General features: G+C 40.9%; 1 protein-coding gene across 2 annotated transcripts; it reads left to right on the top strand.

The window, feature by feature from the left end:
* The first annotated feature begins 252 nt into the window (after window positions 1–252).
* Window positions 253–16,810, top strand: ldlrap1a (low density lipoprotein receptor adaptor protein 1a). 2 transcript variants are annotated; one of them, XM_085148175.1, is made up of 10 exons: window positions 253–463; window positions 8,238–8,380; window positions 8,909–9,021; window positions 9,421–9,535; window positions 12,261–12,333; window positions 12,516–12,611; window positions 13,855–13,985; window positions 14,223–14,257; window positions 14,577–14,608; window positions 15,886–16,810. In XM_085148175.1, exons 1-10 carry the CDS (start codon window positions 379–381, stop codon window positions 15,930–15,932), a joined length of 870 nt encoding a protein of 289 aa, XP_085004301.1. In that variant the 5' UTR covers window positions 253–378; the 3' UTR covers window positions 15,933–16,810. The 2 variants fall into 2 exon arrangements, with proteins under 2 accessions (XP_085004301.1, XP_085004300.1); XM_085148174.1 differs by lacking the exon at window positions 14,577–14,608 and having other exon boundaries at window positions 262–463; window positions 15,886–16,807.
* The last annotated feature ends 1,661 nt before the right edge of the window (window positions 16,811–18,471 follow it).

The raw sequence follows: 18,471 nt of genomic DNA, 5'->3' as shown, positions 1-18,471 counted from the left end.
ACATTAAAAATATTTTTTTGGCCTAAGAGGACAGCAGAAATTGCAACAAATATAACAATAGTTGTGTAAACATATTTTAAGTGCACAAAAAGGACCAGATTGGTTATAATGTAAGTACAATAACACAGAGTTATGAAGATACTTGAAAAACAGGTAGTTTTAATTTTATATATAACCTCTTTGTAGGAAAAATATTACACATAAGAAACACACGGAAAGTTTTTGGCAGGCGATGACTTTTTGGCACAACACCGGGATTTCTGACTGCACTGGAAGGCACCACAGGTCCATCCTCTCTCCCCATCAGCAGTCCGGTCAACATTTCTCCTGGAACACTTCGGGGAACTTCACCGACTCTCTGCACTTTAACACACCGACATGGATGCCCTCAAGTCTGCTGGAAGAGCTATTATCCGGAGCCCAAGTATGGCGAAACAGTCGTGGACTGCCAGCAAACACAGAAGTAAGAAATACTCGTTAAATTAGCAAAAGGAAAATTAAAAAAACATAAAAACAAAAGGTAATACCTTCTTCTTTTACCGTTAGCAACAAATTTAAAATTCCGCCTGTCCGGAGTTTACTTTGCCTGTACCCAATTTACCTTTTTTTTTCTGTGACAAATAGTGATTAATTAAGACATTTATAGGCTAACTTGACCAAACTTTGGTTTTTGTTTCACAAACGACGTATTGTGCTGTCGGCTGTCACAGCGGGTGGTAAAGAAGGAGTTTGACATCTCTTTTTTTCTTTAGCTTGAGCAGTTACGTCTCTTTTAGTTTGTCAAAGGAGGGTAAAGGTAAATAGTTTCTCTCGCTTAGTGTTTCTGTTCTGGGGAAACATACAGCGGTTTCTTCCTGCGGAGGCTGAGTAACTGTTTGCAATGCGGTTTATCATGGTGCAGGAATTTTCTGGGAATTCAAGTTATTTTAAAATGAACCACAACAACAAAACTAATTAGAAGTTTTATTTCTAATTTGTGCCATTTCTCGTGGATTATTCACGTGTTTCAAGACAGATTTTTGTGTGTTTTTCACGGTCTTTTACTCAGGTGGGAATTACACCAACTACTTCTTTTGCTTTGTGTTTCGCTAACTAAAAAGGTATTTTTGGATTTCTTGATAATCCCACCTCCCTCTTTCCGCCAACCCTGCCAGAGGAAGTTCAGAGGTCATCGTCAGCACGAGATCTTATTATATTTATATTTCCCCCATTGTATGTTGCTGAAGAGCACTTTGCCAGGGCAGGAGCAGTCACATGCAGCAGCATTAACATAAAGCTCCTTTATGAAGGCATTGGCACCCATTGTAGGACTCAAGGGCCACTTTGTAAGCTAAATCTCACTTGATCCTGCCTGTGAAGTTGTGGGGTGGGGGGGAATGACCGTGTGGCTTCCAGAAGCAGTGAGAAAGTCCACAGCCTGTAACCAAGAGGACAAGCCAGGAATGCTGCGGGGTGAGTCTGTGCACTGCCCCTGTTGGCTTCAAGTCACACTGCTGCTCTTTTGTTTTCCTTTTTTCTTTTTAAATTCCAGAAAGGCTACTGTCACATCTGCAGAGACATTAGAGAGTGACAGGGTGGATAACATAAACACACAGCATTGTTGTGTGTAACCTTAGTTGCTCACTAGGGAAAAGGCAACGCCGAAGAAATTTGAGATGGACACTTCCATATTATGCCTGCACATTACCGCGTTAATGGATGAGGCTGAGATGTTAATCTTACATCTTCCCAGCTGTCAGTGGAGAGGTGATATCTGGCTGTATTACATCTGGCAGACACTTTCCACAGTGCGAGTTTCTTCTGCCTGAGTTGTTTGTGTGTCTGTGGTAGCCATTCCGACTGGAAGTGGGCTATTCTGATTGTTCGTGGACTTAACGGCTTCCTGTAAATGTGGCTACTGACCCACTTGTCGTAGAAGTAGAGTATTGAGGTGTGGTCATAGATTACCTGGCTGCAGGGCACGCATTCTTCACCAGCACTGACCCATATCATTCATGCTGGATTTTCAGGTCTGACGTTGCCTTCGTCAGAATCGTCCTACATTTCCATGTACTCGGGGTAGGGATTACTTTGGGTCAGGTGAATGCAGTACAGGGCTCGAGCACTTGAGGACCCAGGCATCATTTCCATTAATGAGGCTGTATTACAAACTGTACATAAAAAGATGGTCATAGTTACTGTGACTTGACCAGTTGGTTTTAGGATACTGGTAGTTCGGCTGCTGCCGTGATGTTTTTTTTGTTTTTGTTTTTGTTTTTGTTTTTTTTATTATTATTCTATAGGCTAAAAGGGTGTCAATAGAGGAATCGATTAACTCAGCATGCATTGCGTTCTCGCTGTTGATTTTTTTCTTTAGGTACTCTATTATATTTGTTAACCTGTCATATGTCAATCACCAGTAACCTTCTCTGTCATTGGCACTCGCTTGCCTTTAGTACAGGGTGTATCAAAAAGAATGATCAGATTTCAGAGTGCCGATTGAAAGGCATGCTGTTAGAAAGAGCGGATTCGTGAGTTTCCCACGGATGCCAGTAGGTAGAGTAACAACAGCAGTGGCTGCAGTGACTCCAGACAGCTTGACTATCATCTGGACATGTGCCGTGCATTCAGGGGGCGCACCTTAAGTGCTTGCCAACATTGTAAGTGTAGTATGTAAAACTTTATATTCAGCCATGTATTTTAAAATTTTAGGTTTCTGTGTCCATTACTTTAAAAAAAAAAAAAGCTTTTTGTATTTGTATTGATTCATTTAGATGGACCCTGTATAGAAAAGTTGTGATCCACCTATGTCACGTCACTTGTATGCCTCTTTGCATATTCTGTTTTCTCACCATAAGTTTGTGTTAGGAGAAATACATTCAGCTTATCTAGCTAAGACTTCATCTTCTCTGTTCTTTTGCCCTGGCTTAGACGGCCTATGCCAGCAGTGTTAAGGGGACCCCCAAAGTTTATTTGTTTGTGTTGAAGAGCCCTTTTTCCAGGATCCTCTCCAACAGGTGCCACTCTTTGGCTCTGACTGGTTTTCTCTGCAGCTGTATTTCTGTGGTTGCTCTAAACTGGCTGTAATGGACTTTTTGATGAATAAATATGACTTGTATTAAAATCATCCGGAACGCCATGAGGCTGCAGTTGGAGATTCAGCATGTGGCATTTGATGTGAATGCAACAGCGCTGATCAGTTGTGCTGCATTTCTTTTAGCGGTGATGCTTGCATTTAAAAGTCCATGGCTCCTTTTTCCTTTACAATGTTACTGTCTGTCTTCCATGAAATCCCAAACTGCTATGGCAGGTTCTGCACCACATTTATGTAATTATTTAAATTTTATTATATTTTATTCTACTATATCTATATTTAATGGCTAAACTTTACCCGTTAGCTGTTTAACTGTTATGTTGTTATCATTAAGGTAGTGGCTAGCGGCTATGGCTAGTAATAAAACAATAACATTAATGCTAGAGCTGCACAGCCAGCGTCATCAGTCCCGCCTGTGAGTAATGTTACTAGACTGTGTTATTTTAACAGGATAAAACAATTTAATGGTCTCTAAAAAGAGTTATGTTTCTCTTAAAGTCTCAAAATGAAGCTGAAAAAAGTCTGTCATCAACTAGATGGAAAACAGTAGCAACCTACTGTACCAACTCTATTTGACCTGCAACGAACATATGGGAACATCAGCAGAAGCACAACACTACAGCCTGAAAGTAATGTTGTTGTTTTGTTGTTGTTGTTGTTTTTTTAAGCGACCTGACAATCTTAAAATATTTGTCATACACATTTACCTAAAAGTAATGATACTGTATTATTTGGCAATAGTTAGACAATTTAAAAATGCTCTCTTCGATGATGTTTTTTGTATTATACTACTTTTTTAATGTAAAATTTTAATTGAAAAATATGTCTCATCAATTTATAACAGTTTTCCCCATTTATTTCAAAATGGTATTGCATATTTTCCTGTGTATGAATTTTCGTGATGACAGTCTGCCAACCTGACCATTGCAGAACTATGTTTGAGACATAAGCAACAATGGATGTTGAGCCAGTCTAACACTTCTGTTTGAAGTGACATCTTCTTGGGACAGTATCTCACCTGAATGCAGTTTTCAGAATCTTGTTAAAGTCAGGTTTAACATATGACAGCTTTACAGGCAGTAGTTGACTTTTAATTATTTTTTTTTATTCATGTTCTACTTGACTGAAGTGGACAGAACCTGATTGGTCCATTTTGTCGAAAAAAGTTTAACGAACCACAGAGAAGGTTGATAGCCACCGCTGTGATGCCTGTTACCTCTCATAGGGGGTTTAGGTTTTGTTGAGCAAAGCTAATGCAAAGAAAGCCTTGCTATGTGGCTAAGCCTGCTTCATACACTTCAGATGAAGGCAACCCTGTTTGTTAATGTGAGCGTAGCCCACCAATCAAAGGTTGGCCTTCACTGTGAGTTTATACACAAGAACCACTTCTACTCCACAGCACATTGAAACTCTCTGTATAATATAAGTACTTAAATTAAAAGAATTATGTCGCACTTTTCATAGGTGAAAATCATAAAAAGTTTCACAATAAAACACAAGAAATGTGTACAACCTATCATAACAGTGGGAAGCAAATATGTATTTATATATGTTATCATAATCCTGCTTGTGACCACTTAGCTGCTGTATGAAGAGCAGACGGCTGCTGTTGTATACAGGAAGCGTCTCTTTCTGATTTTACAATGTGATCCTCTCAAAATAAAATCAAATGAACATGCTTCTCCATAGCTGCCCTATTATGGGAGAAACAATGTGTGACTATCTGAGCCAAATGTGTGTAACTGGTTTAGGAACTGGCCAATGTAACAGACAGGAAGCTGAACAAACTCATTAGGAGGGGTGTGTCCTCAGTGTGTAGTGGGCTATTTTTCCCCCCTTTAACCATGAAGAAGCATTGCTTTTCTGAAAGCGATGAGAATGCAGTTGGACTAAAAATTTATCTCACCTTATTTTGTCTAGGTTTAAAGACCTTGCTTGGCACATCAGGTCTTTCACTGATAAACATTTCAGATGCATTCTGCCCCTAATTTACTCGACTTTGCATGTGCAGAGACTTCCAAATTGACACACTCTCACTAATGTGTTTATGTTTTCCCCACATCATTAGAATCCCAAACATAAACTCGGGTGAATTTGGGACTCTGTGCATAATAATTTGAGAGGCGTGCAGGCGTAGATCAGTGAAGGAGGGAGGAAAGTGAAAAGGCAGCAGAGGCTGAGTAAAAGATAATTTGGCACTGGAGGAGTCCAGAGTTGTAGGACCACAGTCGGTGGTTTCCCCAGTGATCCAGTGTTTGTTGTAGACACACAAATCAGCCAGGATGCAAATTGTCTGTCAGTTGGACCTTTCTGGATCAGCGCCATTGTTGTCACAGTTTACAACTAAGAGTTATTTTGCACTCTGACAAATCAAATGGCTACTCATCCATCAGTGTTGGATGTAATGGATATCTATAGAGCTGAAAACTGAGGCTCTGTCTTTCAATTTTTTTCTCCTCTTTTTCTTATCTTTCTCACATTATACCAAGACACTTCCCCCAATACTACAGTGAGAAACCAGTAAGAGATTATTTGCCACATACGGGTGTGATGTTAGTAGCAGGTCACCTGGTTTTTCTTGTTCTCAGTTGACTCGTGCACACAGCTGTTTCCTTTGACGTATAACGGTTGCTGACCTTTTATCCTCAAAGCCTTCTGCATTCTTGGGCTGATTGGTGCCTGGTACTGTCTCTGCTGCTGGTGAGACAAACTGAAAACCAGAACAGGGTCTTTTATTACAAGCTCAATATTAGCTCTCCAACACTGTCAGTGGAAAACATGCACTGAAACCTGCGTCAGTGAACCACTAAAAGGATCCATTTCTTCTTTGTGTAAATTAAATGTTTTGATGTCTAAAATGGAAAACATTAATATCTGCAGTTACTAGCATTATATTTGTTACGTTTTTCACTCACTATAATTTATTCCTTAATGTAACACATTTACAGGAGGCAGTCGTGGATACAGAGAAAGGATTTTCTCCGTAATCGGTGTGTTGTAGACTTTTTGACCTGGTTACATTTCAACATAGGTTTCAAAGACTCCCTGATTCCACTTCTCTCATAAAATGAGCGAAACATGAAATGTTTACCAAAAGAGAAGCTGAACTTATTTGTTATGAAAATTTAATTTGTTTTCAGCTGTTTCGAGGTGGCCTATTATGCTTTTGTATATTATTGTTTTCTGACAGTGATGGACGCTCACGTTAAATAGGGTCAGCGTTTGTACAAGCTCAGTTTTTCTTTCTACACTTAGCTCTGTGTGATGTAAAAGATTGGGAGCGTTCTTCATATGATCAGCTGCTTTACACATAGATTGAATAGGCCTCCTCTTGGCCACTCTTATAACAACCAACCACGTCAGGAACGTTACATAGTGGGCATGCTGAAAAGTAATAATAATCAATTTTTATTTGAAAGCGCCTTTCAAACTTTCACTTAACAATAGAATAAAATACATTATAGAACAATGAATACAAAGAAAAATAAGAAAACAAAAGCACAACGTAAAATAAACAAACAGTGTCTTCTGTCTGCTCTTGAAACGTCCTCTAGCCTGTGTTCCAGCTGTTTTGAGGCCTCAGAGGTGATGATTAAGTGATATTTTGACAGTGTGCCCTGACAGCTTTAGTTGCTTACACAAATCGACTTGACTTGATGGTGTTTGCTGGTATTGATGACTGAGGCTACCTGCCTCTGCCTTCAGCACCTTGGTATGGCTATCCCCCAGAGCCTTTGGGCAGCTGCTGAGAAGATGTTCCAAAGAGCCTCTTCCAGAGCAAAGGGTGCAGGAGGGTGTCTCACTCTTTCACCAAACTTCATGCACTGCCTGCACCAGGAACAGGACCCACTTTAAGTCTGCATGCATGATGTTTCCCCAGGTGATCCTGTACTGCAGGATACCTCCCATCTTGTTCATGCTCCTCGTTGCCAGAGCCCCAGTGTTCTGCCAATTTCCTCTTCCTCTACACCTGCTACGATGTCTTCCTAGAGTCGGTGGTGTTCCTCCTTGAGTTTTGCTTTGTTGACGTGGGTCTGAAGTGGGAACTAGTTAACCCAAGTTCACTCTACTTATCACCAGGGTGCCCACCAGTGCCTTTTGTCTCAGGCGTGATTCTGCTTTCCCAACTTTGGATCTCTTGGCACTGTTAACATAAACTCCAGCTGATGACGCTCTGCAGTCCCTGTACTTAAACACTTTATGTTTGATTATTTTGTAGCCGATATTGTTACTATAAATAACGGCCTGATGATGATGATATCTGACGCTTTCACACGTGCTTTGGCTGAGTTAATATGAACACCTGTTTTTAAAACAGTGTACATGTGACAGAAAATAAGGAAAATCACATTGAGTTTCCTTCTAAGACTTTAAGATCTTAAGATCTCTTGGTCCAGTTTGTGTAGTCTGCATTCAAAATGTATGTGTGTGAACATGTACCAGCATGAGTGTGTGGTATGTACTACATCCCAGAGGAGGGAAATGCTAGGAGGGTGAAATTCTAGGTAATAATGGTGGATTGAGTTTTTTCCCCCTTCCTTCAACCCCCCCCCCTTTTTTTTTTTTTCTCTGATGAAAGTGCAAACAGTATTACAGGTTCAGGGTCGGCCAGCGCCACACAAAACCTGATAAGAAATCACACAGCGGTAGAAGCTGTTCCTTCAGTAGTTACACTTTAAACAGTCTTTTTCAGAGAAATTTTAAAAATGGAGACAGTAATGCACTTTGAGAACGACACATGATTCATGCTGTCGGAGAGATCGCTGATGTTACCACGCTTTCCTCTTATCACAGCGTGTCACAGTGCATGTACAACTTGCTCCAAACTCTTCATGTTTTTTATTGTCGAGCCCTATAAGCTATTTGGAAGATGAAATATTTACTTTACGCCTCAGCACCTCTGACCTAGATACCCTGTTTTGCCTTTCCTCTTCAGAGAGGGAGCACATGAAGTGGGCCAACTCTAAGTTCAACACAGACTGTTTACATTTCTTCTGATTTGTGTTTTTCTCAAAGTCTTTGAATGTTGCACGAGCCTTATTTATTTTGGAACATGAACCCTGGGAAAAAGCAGATAAATATTTGATGTTTGCAACGCTTGATGTTTGACAAGAACGTCGTTACAGTTGATCAGAGTATCGGCCGCTCCCGCTCTTCTCCGCAGAGCTCCCAGAGAACTGGACAGACACGCGGGAGACCATCTTAGAGGGCATGACCTTTAACCTTCGACATCTCGGCATGACACTGGTGGACCAACCCAAAGGAGAGGAGCTGTCAGCAGCTGCTGTAAAGAGGATTGTTGCCACGGTCAGAGATCGCTCATTCACAGTTTACATTATCTCCACTTTTGACTGCTCTGCTTTGATTTCCTGCCAAAATCAACAATAGCAGTGTAAGAAAAACAATCCAGTGGCTTTTAAGACTACCGCTTTACTTATTATCATTATTTTTTTCTTAAAATAGAACATCTAAAATGGTTAAGCTCTCTTAAATTTCACAAACATACTGACATTAAGGCTTTCATCATGTCCTCACCACCGTCTGCATGTTTATTAAATGTTTATTTAAACTCTGGATCAAATTTAGTTTAAAGCTGCTCTCTGTATCTTACTATGCCTGTTTCCATACATCCTGACACTAAATCCTGATAAATAGTAAATGCAGGGTTTTTTGGAAGTGTCTGGTGATTAATAATGTACAATGTTGTCTCTAGTGTACCACCAGAAATAGACATTGTAGAAGAGCTGGGTAGTCCTTGTAAGCAGTGTGCGGACGTTTTGCATTTCGGTCATAAAACAATCATCAGTTTCCGCTGCGTTATTTTCCCCATGACAGGCTAAAGCCAGTGGGAAGAAACCTCAGAAGGTCACTCTTAAGGTTTCTCCTCAGGGAATTGTCCTACATGACAGCTCAACAAATAAACTCCTGGAAAACGTGTCCATATACAGGTATGTGTAGAACGACTAGTTTTGTAATTTTATTTCATTACTTAAGTAATTTGAAATAGATTCTCCCTGGTGGGTGTCATTGAAACCAAAAAGTCACATATGAAAGTCTCAGATGAGTTCCAGTGTCAGTACCATGACCTAAAGTCCAGTATAGGGGTGTGTACTAGGAGGCTGAGGGGTTGCCAGTGTTTACTCATTTTTTAAAAAATCAACATTGTATTAATCTTTGACAAAAACATACTAACACGGCAGGTCAATCCGTCTTCAACTGTTTTTTTAGTCTTTCTGTGTAAATCTCATTCTTGCTTCTGGAAAGTTTGAGCGTATTTGTGCTGTCAAAAAAAAAAAGCATTGGATCTTTGTACGCTGTTTGTCTAACCTGTTGTCTCTGGTCTGCAGGATATCCTACTGCACGGTGGATAAACTACACGATAAAGTCTTTGCTTATATCGCACAAAACACCCTGAATGGAACCCTGGAGTGCAACGCCTACCTCTGCTCAAAGAGGAAAGTGGTGAGTTTAGATCACGTACACTACCAGTCAAAAGTCTGGACACACCTTCTCATTTAATGGCTTTTCTTTATTTTCATGACTATTTACATTGTAGACTCTCACTGAAGGCATCAAAACTATGAATGAACACATGGAATTATTTTGTAAACAAAGTGTGAAATAACTCAAAACATGTTTAATATTTTAGATTCCTCAAAATAGCCCCTTTGCTTTGATTACTGCTTTGCACACTCTTGGCATTCTCTCCACGAGCTTCATGAGGCAGTCATCTGAAATGGTTTTCCAACAGTCTTGAAGGATTTCCCAGAGATGCTGAGCACTTGTTGGCCCTTTTGCCATCACTCTGCGCTCCATCTCATCCCAAACCATCTCGACTGGGTTTAGGTCAGGTGACCGTGGAGGCCATCTGGTGCAGCACTCCATCACTCTCCTTCTTGGTTAAATAGACCTTACTCAGCCTGGAGGTGTGTTTGGGGTCATTGTCCTGTTGAAAGATAAGTGGTGGTCCAATTCAGCACAAACTGGATGGGATGGCATGGATGCTGTGGTAGCCATGCTGCTTCAGTGTGCCTTCAATTTTGAATAAATCCCACAACACTGTCAGCAGCAAAGCACCCCCACACCATCACACCTCCTCCTCCATGCTTCACATGTTGGGAACCATGCATGTAGAGACCATCCATTCACCTTTTCTGCGTTGCACAAAGACACTGCAGGTGGAACCAAAGATCTCAAATTTGGACTCATCAGACAAAAGCACAGATTTCCACTGGTCTAATGTCCACTCCTTGTGTTTCTTGGACCAAACAAATCTCCTCTGCTTGTTGCTTTTCCTTAGTCGTGGTTTCTTAGCAGCTATTTGAACACAAAGGCCTGATTCATGCAGTCTTCTCTGAGCAGTTGATGTAGAGATGTGTCTGCTGCTGGAACTTTGTGTGGCATTTATCTGGGCCCTAATCTGAGTAGCTGTTAACTTGTGATTTCTGAGGCTGGTGACTCAGATGAATTTATTCTGGGCTGGGCGGTCATCATGTGAACCAGTTTCATTGTCGTGCTTGGTTGATGATTTTTGCGACTCCACACATTGAACGTTTTAGCAATATTCCAGGCTGACTGACCTTCAGTGCTTAAAGTAATGATGGACTGTCACCTCTCTTTACTTAGCTGATTGGTTCCCAACCCCATAAAGAAGGCAAGAAATTCCACAAATGAACCCTGACATGGCACACCTGTGAGGTGAAAACCATTTCAGGTGACTACATCATGAAGCTCACTGAGAGAAGGCGAAGGGTTTGCACCGTCAACAAAGCGAAGGGTGGCTGCTTCGAGGACTCTAAAATAAAATACATGTTTAAAGTTATTTATATTTTTTTTTTCTTTGCTACAGGACACCATATATGTGGCTTCATATATTAGATGTCTTCAGTTTGCATCTAAAATGGAGAAAGTAGTAAAAATTAAGAAAAGACATTAAATGAGAAGGTGTGTCCAAACTTTAACTTTTCAGTTTAAATTCAAAGTTTCTCAATAACTCAAATATTTAGCATATCTTCCTCTGTGGCTGTGGGGGATCATTACCTTCCTGATGATGTAATGACCCACATTCAGCCATCATTCGTCCTGTAACTCTCTCTCGAGTGTCTTGCTGTCACCATAGCTCTTCCTCTTCATCCTGAAGAGGAAATCCTAGAAGTTAAGCTCCTGTCGTCTTCCTGTCTTTTCCTTGGTGTTGAAAACAGAAGGGCACTTTTCCTCTCATCTTACTTGCTTCCTCACTCCGCTCTTTTTTTCTCCCAGGATAACATGAAAATACTCTGCTTCCTTAATATGTGCTCCTCTATCTATCAGTGGGGTTCTGAAGAGATTTGGGATGACCTCTCTGTGTCCTCTACTCAATGAGAGGAGTGCTTCAGGACTCATAGTTAAAATAATACCTTTAAAAAAAAAAAAATGACATGACAATGACATAAAGTTGGAAAAAAAACTGCTGGTCTTAAACTAAAAAAGATAATAAAGAGAAGTATATGAGGACCGCTTTAAAAAACCAACTAAAGCAGGGAAATTAACGTGAAAGCGAGCATATGAGGTTAATAATGTGCTGAACAAAGACACATTTTTGTAGTTTTTCCTCTATACATTGTTTGATTTTTAAAAGAAATAATCTAAATGTGATTGAAGTAAAGTGTGATTGAAGTGCAGACTGTCACCTTTTCAGGGGTTTAATAAAAGTTTCCATTAACAGCTCAGCAGTTGCAGCCATTTTAATTCAGTCTCCCATTTCCAGAGGCTTAAAAGTAATTGGACAGTTGATTGTCATGCAGTTTAACCCCTTGAATTTAAGCTGAAAGTCTGCAATTCAATCAAATAATAATTAATTATTTGACTTAAAGCCCCAAAGTGACCTTTTTTCTTTTATGTGACAGTGACGACGGACTGTGGACAGAGATCAAGAGCTATCCTTTTTTGTACTCACATCTTTCAGTCATATAAATATAAAGCATTACTGTTGAAAGGCAACATTTTATAACCATTTTTACAGCTGTCCATGTTATAAATATAACTTTGTTACCTGCGATAAAGCATTTAGTGTTGTAAACTACATGTTCTATCTTGATGGTCATGCAAAGTTTTCTTGGACGGTCAACAGCAGTCAGAGAAGCAGACTTCTTTAAGTTAGTGCCCTGTTTTTCATCCTCTGTTTGTGTCTTTTTCTCCTGTCCTCCAGGCTCAGGCTGTGGCGCTAACAGTAGCCCAGGCCTTCACAGTAGCTTTCGAGCTCTGGCAGGTGTCCAAAGAAGGTGGGCATCACACACTTCTCCATTCAAGTCCTGGAAATGACACGCATATAGGCACTGTCTGTGGAGGGGTTGTTTTGTCAGGAGACTGTCTGTGTTTGTCCTTGTTTCACCAAATATGTTGATATGTGCTGTAAACAGGTCCTGACCTGCTTGTGTTGTGTTTCCTCTTATCTGTTTTTTAGAGAAAGGGAAGAGAGCAAAGTCTGGGTCCGCTGGAGAGGCTAGCAGCAGTTCTCATTCAGAGAGATCGAACAGCTTTGGGAGTTTGAAAGGGACAGGTAAAAAAAAACAAGATGCAAAGCATAAAGGAGCTGTAGCCACATGAGGTCATTTGTGTTATGTAGTCATTCACAAATGGTGTCAAAAACCATAAAAGGAACTTGGCAAAGTTGTTTTCTTTATCTTTTTTGGCTGCAAAATGAAAGCATAAAATTTCATCTAGTAATTTATATTTATTACTGATGCTCATGTGGGAAACAGACTTCAGGCAGTATTAAAACGTTAGACCCTCCTACTGTTCGTACACAGAGGTCTGAGGGATCCACTATTTTCTGAAGCTTGATTGGTCAAGGTGGTGATTTCATACTTGTTGATCTCTAATGTGAGAGCAGGGTAGGTTTGCAGCATAAGTTACCATAGCGATGTCCAGGTAACCCAGTTTCCTAGATAAGACAAAATTCTGCTTTGTAGCACAGGCCTCTGGTCGTTTTTTATAATCTCACTGACATGTGGTGCTCATCATTTTATCCAGTGTGTAAAATTCTTAAATTTCCCACAGAATTTCATTGTGGGTGTTAAAGAAACACCCTCTATGCTCACAACAAACTTTACGAGGGGCTTTGGCCCCATGTTTGTACTTTCAGGCAGCACATACAGGTGATTGGTCCAGTTTGTGAGCACAAGCCATGTTGTGTGGCCTAAAGTTTTCAGCTTTAGTTCTACGTACTGTTCACAGAACGTGATCAGCTGGGAAATAAACCTCCATGGCACATCTGCCTTTTTTGTTTTTCACAGTAGAGGGTATGTGGTGCTTCAGGCTTTTATTCGTCAGCCCTCACTGGTTAAAATAATTATTTTACGCCTGTAGTCCCATGGTCAAAGAGTTATATTCCCGCACAGGCTTAATAGACGTCTGGCCTCTCTGTTCCTGTGAGAATGTAATTCTTGCTTTTGAAACTGGAGGTTTGTGACGTTGGCATTTAGCCTTTCACAGATATTACACGGCTCAATGCAGCACAGTTTGTGAAACAATTTATTGTAACCAATGTCAACTAAAATCTAACTAACTGTGAAACCAATTTATTCATGGCTATAGACATAAAAGGACATGGAAAACCTTTGCATGCTTTAACATTATATTGCCACAGAGATGCAGAAACAGACATGGCACGATGATCTGCCCCATCATCATTTTTAACTGCCCCCTCTGTCACCTCATCCTGGTGTGGAGGCTGCACTGTGTCTTGCTCTGATCTGTTATTATAACACCAATCAGTTGTCATTCCATTTCTTTTCTATTAGATGTGGCTACAGATATGTTATTGGACTTGGAGAAGAGTGTGAATGTTGCAGTGGAGACCAATGGAAACATCGGAGAGGATCAGCTGGATAACCACAGACAGACCTCCGAGTCCAACAACAATCCTGCCTGGGTGAGTCCGTCCTCTCGCTTTGTGTCTGTGTTGACTATGAATCACTTACAAATGACCGTTCTTTCATACTCCGATGTTGACCATCCTCAGTTTGAGAGCTGGATTTTTCCCGACTCAGTTTGGATCTCCAGCTTTTTGAAAGATTTGCTTTAAATTTCCCTTGTTTGTGCCAGCACCACACACATATTACATGCTTTTCCCTGAGTTAATGTTAAGGACTGATTGCTTTTCTTGCAGGAAATAGAAGATGGTTTGGATGAAGCCTTCTCCAGGTGAGATATTTGATTCTAAAGTCTTAAAATAATCTGAAATTAATCCTAGGTGATTTTCTTTGATCCCTGTTCCCAATAAAACATCCCCAAAACACAAAATCTGCCTCTACCTCTGTATTGTAGTTCCTACTTGTACTGCTTGGCTCTATGTCGCCACTTACTGGTGATTTCAGTGTACTGCAGACCGCAAACCCTCCGTTCTCTGACGATATAAAAATATAAATGAAGGGATAATCTCAGAGGTTTGACAGTTGGTGAGAAATGATTTCATAGCTGAACTTTAAACTGTCCTCAATCTGCTGTGTGTTTGTGTCTCCAGCTGTGCTCTGGATAGCTATGGTTCATTTCCAGGTAAAGTTGAGCAATTGTTATCACAAGCCTTACATAGAGTGGTAGTCCCAGTTACTAACCTGACATCAGTCCATTTCATTCAATCACCTCCAAACCCGAAAACCCAGATTACAGGTCAGAGACGCGAGTCGCTCGGGGTAGCACGACCTCCTCCGTCTTTTATTTCCTGTCAGATGCCTTTGTTGTCGATGGATTTTGTGTTTGATTCGATGTATTGAATTTCAGTCAAAATGAAAAATGTTATTATCTCAACCCATTTCATCATCACCACAAACATGACTGTGTCTGTCTGATAACCCTCCTCTGTGATGTGTAGTGTGTTTTGGCTGAAGCGGTGGGGATAGTGCGACTCCACTCCACACAGCGGGGCTTTTGTCGAGCAGTTCCCGTGTCTGAAAGTGGAGCAGTGGGTCACTTGAACTCATTTACGGATCAACACCGTTTATCCCGCAGTTCAAATGAAGTGAATGTGAAGTAATCCCACTGACCTCTACCCAGACTCTGCAGACATTGTTATCCCAGAGAGAAAGGGATGTTTCAGACATATCGGAGCAGACTGAGGATGTAGTTACATAAACGAGTCTGAGAGGCTGAGCTGCAGTGAATTAAAATCAGCAGAAAACTGAATGCTGGGAGTCGAAACAGCTCTGCTTGCTATTAGGCCCTGAGGGTCGAGAGGATAAGAGTAGGAAACAGAATGACGGCTAGTTCTCATCATACTGCCCGTTACTGTTTACATGAGCTGCTGATGCCTTCTTGTTTCTTCTATTTTATTTGACTTCATTCTGATGGAGGTTGGAGGGAATTTCCTTCTTTTTCTGCCTCAATATGGAAATATAAGAGTTTAATTTTAATCCCAGCTCTGTTCAATCTAATTCCAGTTTCCAGGCAGAGGTTTTGTTTTTGCTTGGTTGAGACCATATTCAGCGCAACTCTGTCAACAATCAGGGCTGTGCTGAACTCATTGGTCCCATTTTAAAGAGACCAAAAGCAGTGATGAATTGAGCTGTTTTCAAATGTTTTAGTGGATTTGTTCAGGATTATTGTCTTTTGTAACCAAAAATCACACCGCAAAGCTGTTTTGTTTTTTTTGTTTTTTTCTAAAGCTCTTTATTTGTGATTTAAATTGTAGAGTATTAAGAAACAGACCTGTACATTACTGGTTTTGGTCTTTTCATGGGATTGGTTCACACCAAAGTAGAAGAATTTCTGCTTACTTGCATTCTTTTAAAGGGGAGCTGTTGTTGACCGTTGACAGTTGTTTCTCTTTCCCTCAGACTGGCAGTGTCACGTACTAACCCCCAGGTCCTGGACATTGGGGTGACCCCCCAGGATTGGCTCATTGAACCAGACTGGGATGGCACCAATGGAAACACTCCCAACACTGTCAGCCCATTTGAGGATGACTTCTTGGGCTTCTGACCACTGCTGCACTGCTGTGAGAGAGTCAACGACTAAGAGGGGGAGGGGTGGTGGTGTCTTCCTATGAATTAACCAGATATCAGTGTGTATTTAAGATGAGTTTACTGTACATCTGCAAGGGAATGAAGTGTTGTGAGCTCTGAGATGAAGTTTGCCCTCTCCACCTTGTTGTACTCTTCACATGAGCAGTTCTTCCTCTTTCTTTGTGGAAACAGCACAGGCCGCTGCCCCTGTGCACCAAAGCAATAACAGCCTTTAATGTTACCCCATCTCCTCCCATATTACACTGCACAGCGTTACTACTAACTTATGTTCTTCTGTCAGCACTTGTTCTCCTCTGTTTACTTGTTTCTCCCTAATCAGTGTTTTTTTTTTTTTTTGTATGTGTTTAGTTCTAATTTATAGTTGAATAATTATTTTTTTATGAATGAAGTAAGTATATATTCTGACTGATATACAGACAGTAACACCGGGCCTTACTAACAGCAGGACAATCAGCTATTCTCTAAGTGAAATCTGCTTTGGTTGCAAAAAATTACAGTTGTTTAATGTTTATAATCTTGTTGCACTTGTATTTATAAGAAATCTCCCAGCGACTCATTTACAACACGCTATAAGCTTTGCTGTTTCAGTGCAGCGGTGTAACAGTGCTGAATGAAGCCCAGGTATGTTCACAGTCTATTGTGGCCATTTCATTTTGCTGGAAATATTCCAGTGTTGTATAGAAATAAAATATAATCATGAATATATCATTTTTATAGCTGTGTTTTGGTCTGTATTCATCTAAGTTTAAGATTACACTAGTTAGAATCATTTGTAAAAATGTAGAAGAAGAAATGGAAAACATATATAATATTGATATAAATATCTTTATTTATTTAGTTATTTTTTACCAGAACACGTGAGAAAGACATGAATTTGACTTTGAAAGATTTCCACATTGAACAATTCCATATTGTTATTGCTGCACTTCACAGGTTAGACTCTTTATCTTTCTCATGCTGGTTCAGCTCCTCAGCTTAGACACCTTTGGATAGTCCTTTCCCCTTTTTAAGCCCACTGTCTTTCCATTGGCTACTCATCATAAACAAGAGGTTTGAAGAGAAGGTGGGTGGGGCTTCTGTGGTCAAATGCAGACATGACCATATAAGGAATATCTGCTCTCATTTGAGGAGCTGTCTGAACCTTTTTGTGTTGACTGTCACATCTATTTGATCCATAGCCATTTAAACAAAAGATTTGTTGTATTAACTGGGGCGATCGTGGCACAAGAGTTGGGAGTTCGCCTTGTAATCGGAAGGTTGCCGGTTCGAGCCCCGGCTCGGACAGTCTCAGTCGTTGTGTCCTTGGGCAAGACACTTCACCTACCGCCTGCTGGTGTTGGCCAGAAGGGCCGATGGCGCGGTATGTATATATATTTTATATAGTAAAAATCAAAGTGATTTAGTGGTCATCAAAAGTTTTTTAGAATTTGCATACTGACGATGATTCATCACATTTTGACACACTGCTCTCCCCTACATAAGCTGCCTTTACAGGTTAAAAGTATCCGTACTAGTATTGGTATCAGCAATGCTTGCTCTGTATTTACTTGGTATTGGATTGATACTAAAATCTGGACACAGCCATATTGAATGGTAAATGGTAAATGGCCTGTATTTATATAGCGCTTTACTAGTCCCTAAGGACCCCAAAGCGCTTTACATATCCAGTCATCCACCCATTCACGCACACATTCACACACTGGTGATGGTAAGCTACACTGTAACCACAGCCACCCTGGGGCACACTGACAGAGGCGAGGCTGCCGGACACTGGCGCCACCAGGCCCTCTGACCACCACCAGTAGGCAACAGGTGAAGTGTCTTGCCCAAGGACACAACGACCGAGACTGTCCAAGCCGGGGCTCGAACCGGCAACCTTCCAATTACAAGGCGAACTCCCAACTCTTGAGCCACGATCGCCAGCTACAGCTACAGAATCATACTATAGGGAAGGACCTCTTGAATGAAAGTGTGAGTCAATACACGGGCAGCAGGGGGCAGCCCTGTCAAATGAAATCAATCCCACGCAGTACACTTGAGATGACTGCTCTTTGAATTCTTAGCAGCATCTAATGCTGGTCACATCTTGAGCTCTGGACCAAGACAATCATTTGTGCTCTCCACTGCCACACAATGATGTCTAATTCTGTTTAATAAGCCCGCTCTGTTGTCCTCGATTCAAAGTGACAGCGTAGGTCAATAAATGCAACTTTATGAGCTCTGAGAGGGCTTGTCATAAAGAGGAAAGGATGCTTTGTGTCAGATTTATCTATAAACCACAAGCAAGTGGACATGATATCAGGGAGAGAGGACACCGGGACCTGTCTGGCTGCCCCATCACACATACACGTTCCTTGCCACGTTCTGTATTCGACCCATGTGTGAAGAGGACTCTGG

Source organism: Neolamprologus multifasciatus, chromosome 22, assembly GCF_963576455.1.
Source record: "Neolamprologus multifasciatus chromosome 22, fNeoMul1.2, whole genome shotgun sequence".
In the NCBI taxonomy this organism is placed as follows: Eukaryota; Metazoa; Chordata; class Actinopteri; order Cichliformes; family Cichlidae; genus Neolamprologus; species Neolamprologus multifasciatus.
Note: the sequence above shows the minus strand (reverse complement) of the source record. Positions and strands in the feature narration are given on the sequence as shown.

Bases quoted from the DNA above. Each gene is read 5' to 3' on its own strand.
- ldlrap1a (XM_085148174.1), top strand. From the start codon at position 379: ATGGATGCCCTCAAGTCTGCTGGAAGAGCTATTATCCGGAGCCCAAGT. The intron at 9,022-9,420 runs GTATGTGTAGAA...TCTGGTCTGCAG, and splicing joins GAAAACGTGTCCATATACAG to GATATCCTACTGCACGGTGG. The intron at 12,612-13,854 runs GTAAAAAAAAAC...CTTTTCTATTAG, and splicing joins TGGGAGTTTGAAAGGGACAG to ATGTGGCTACAGATATGTTA.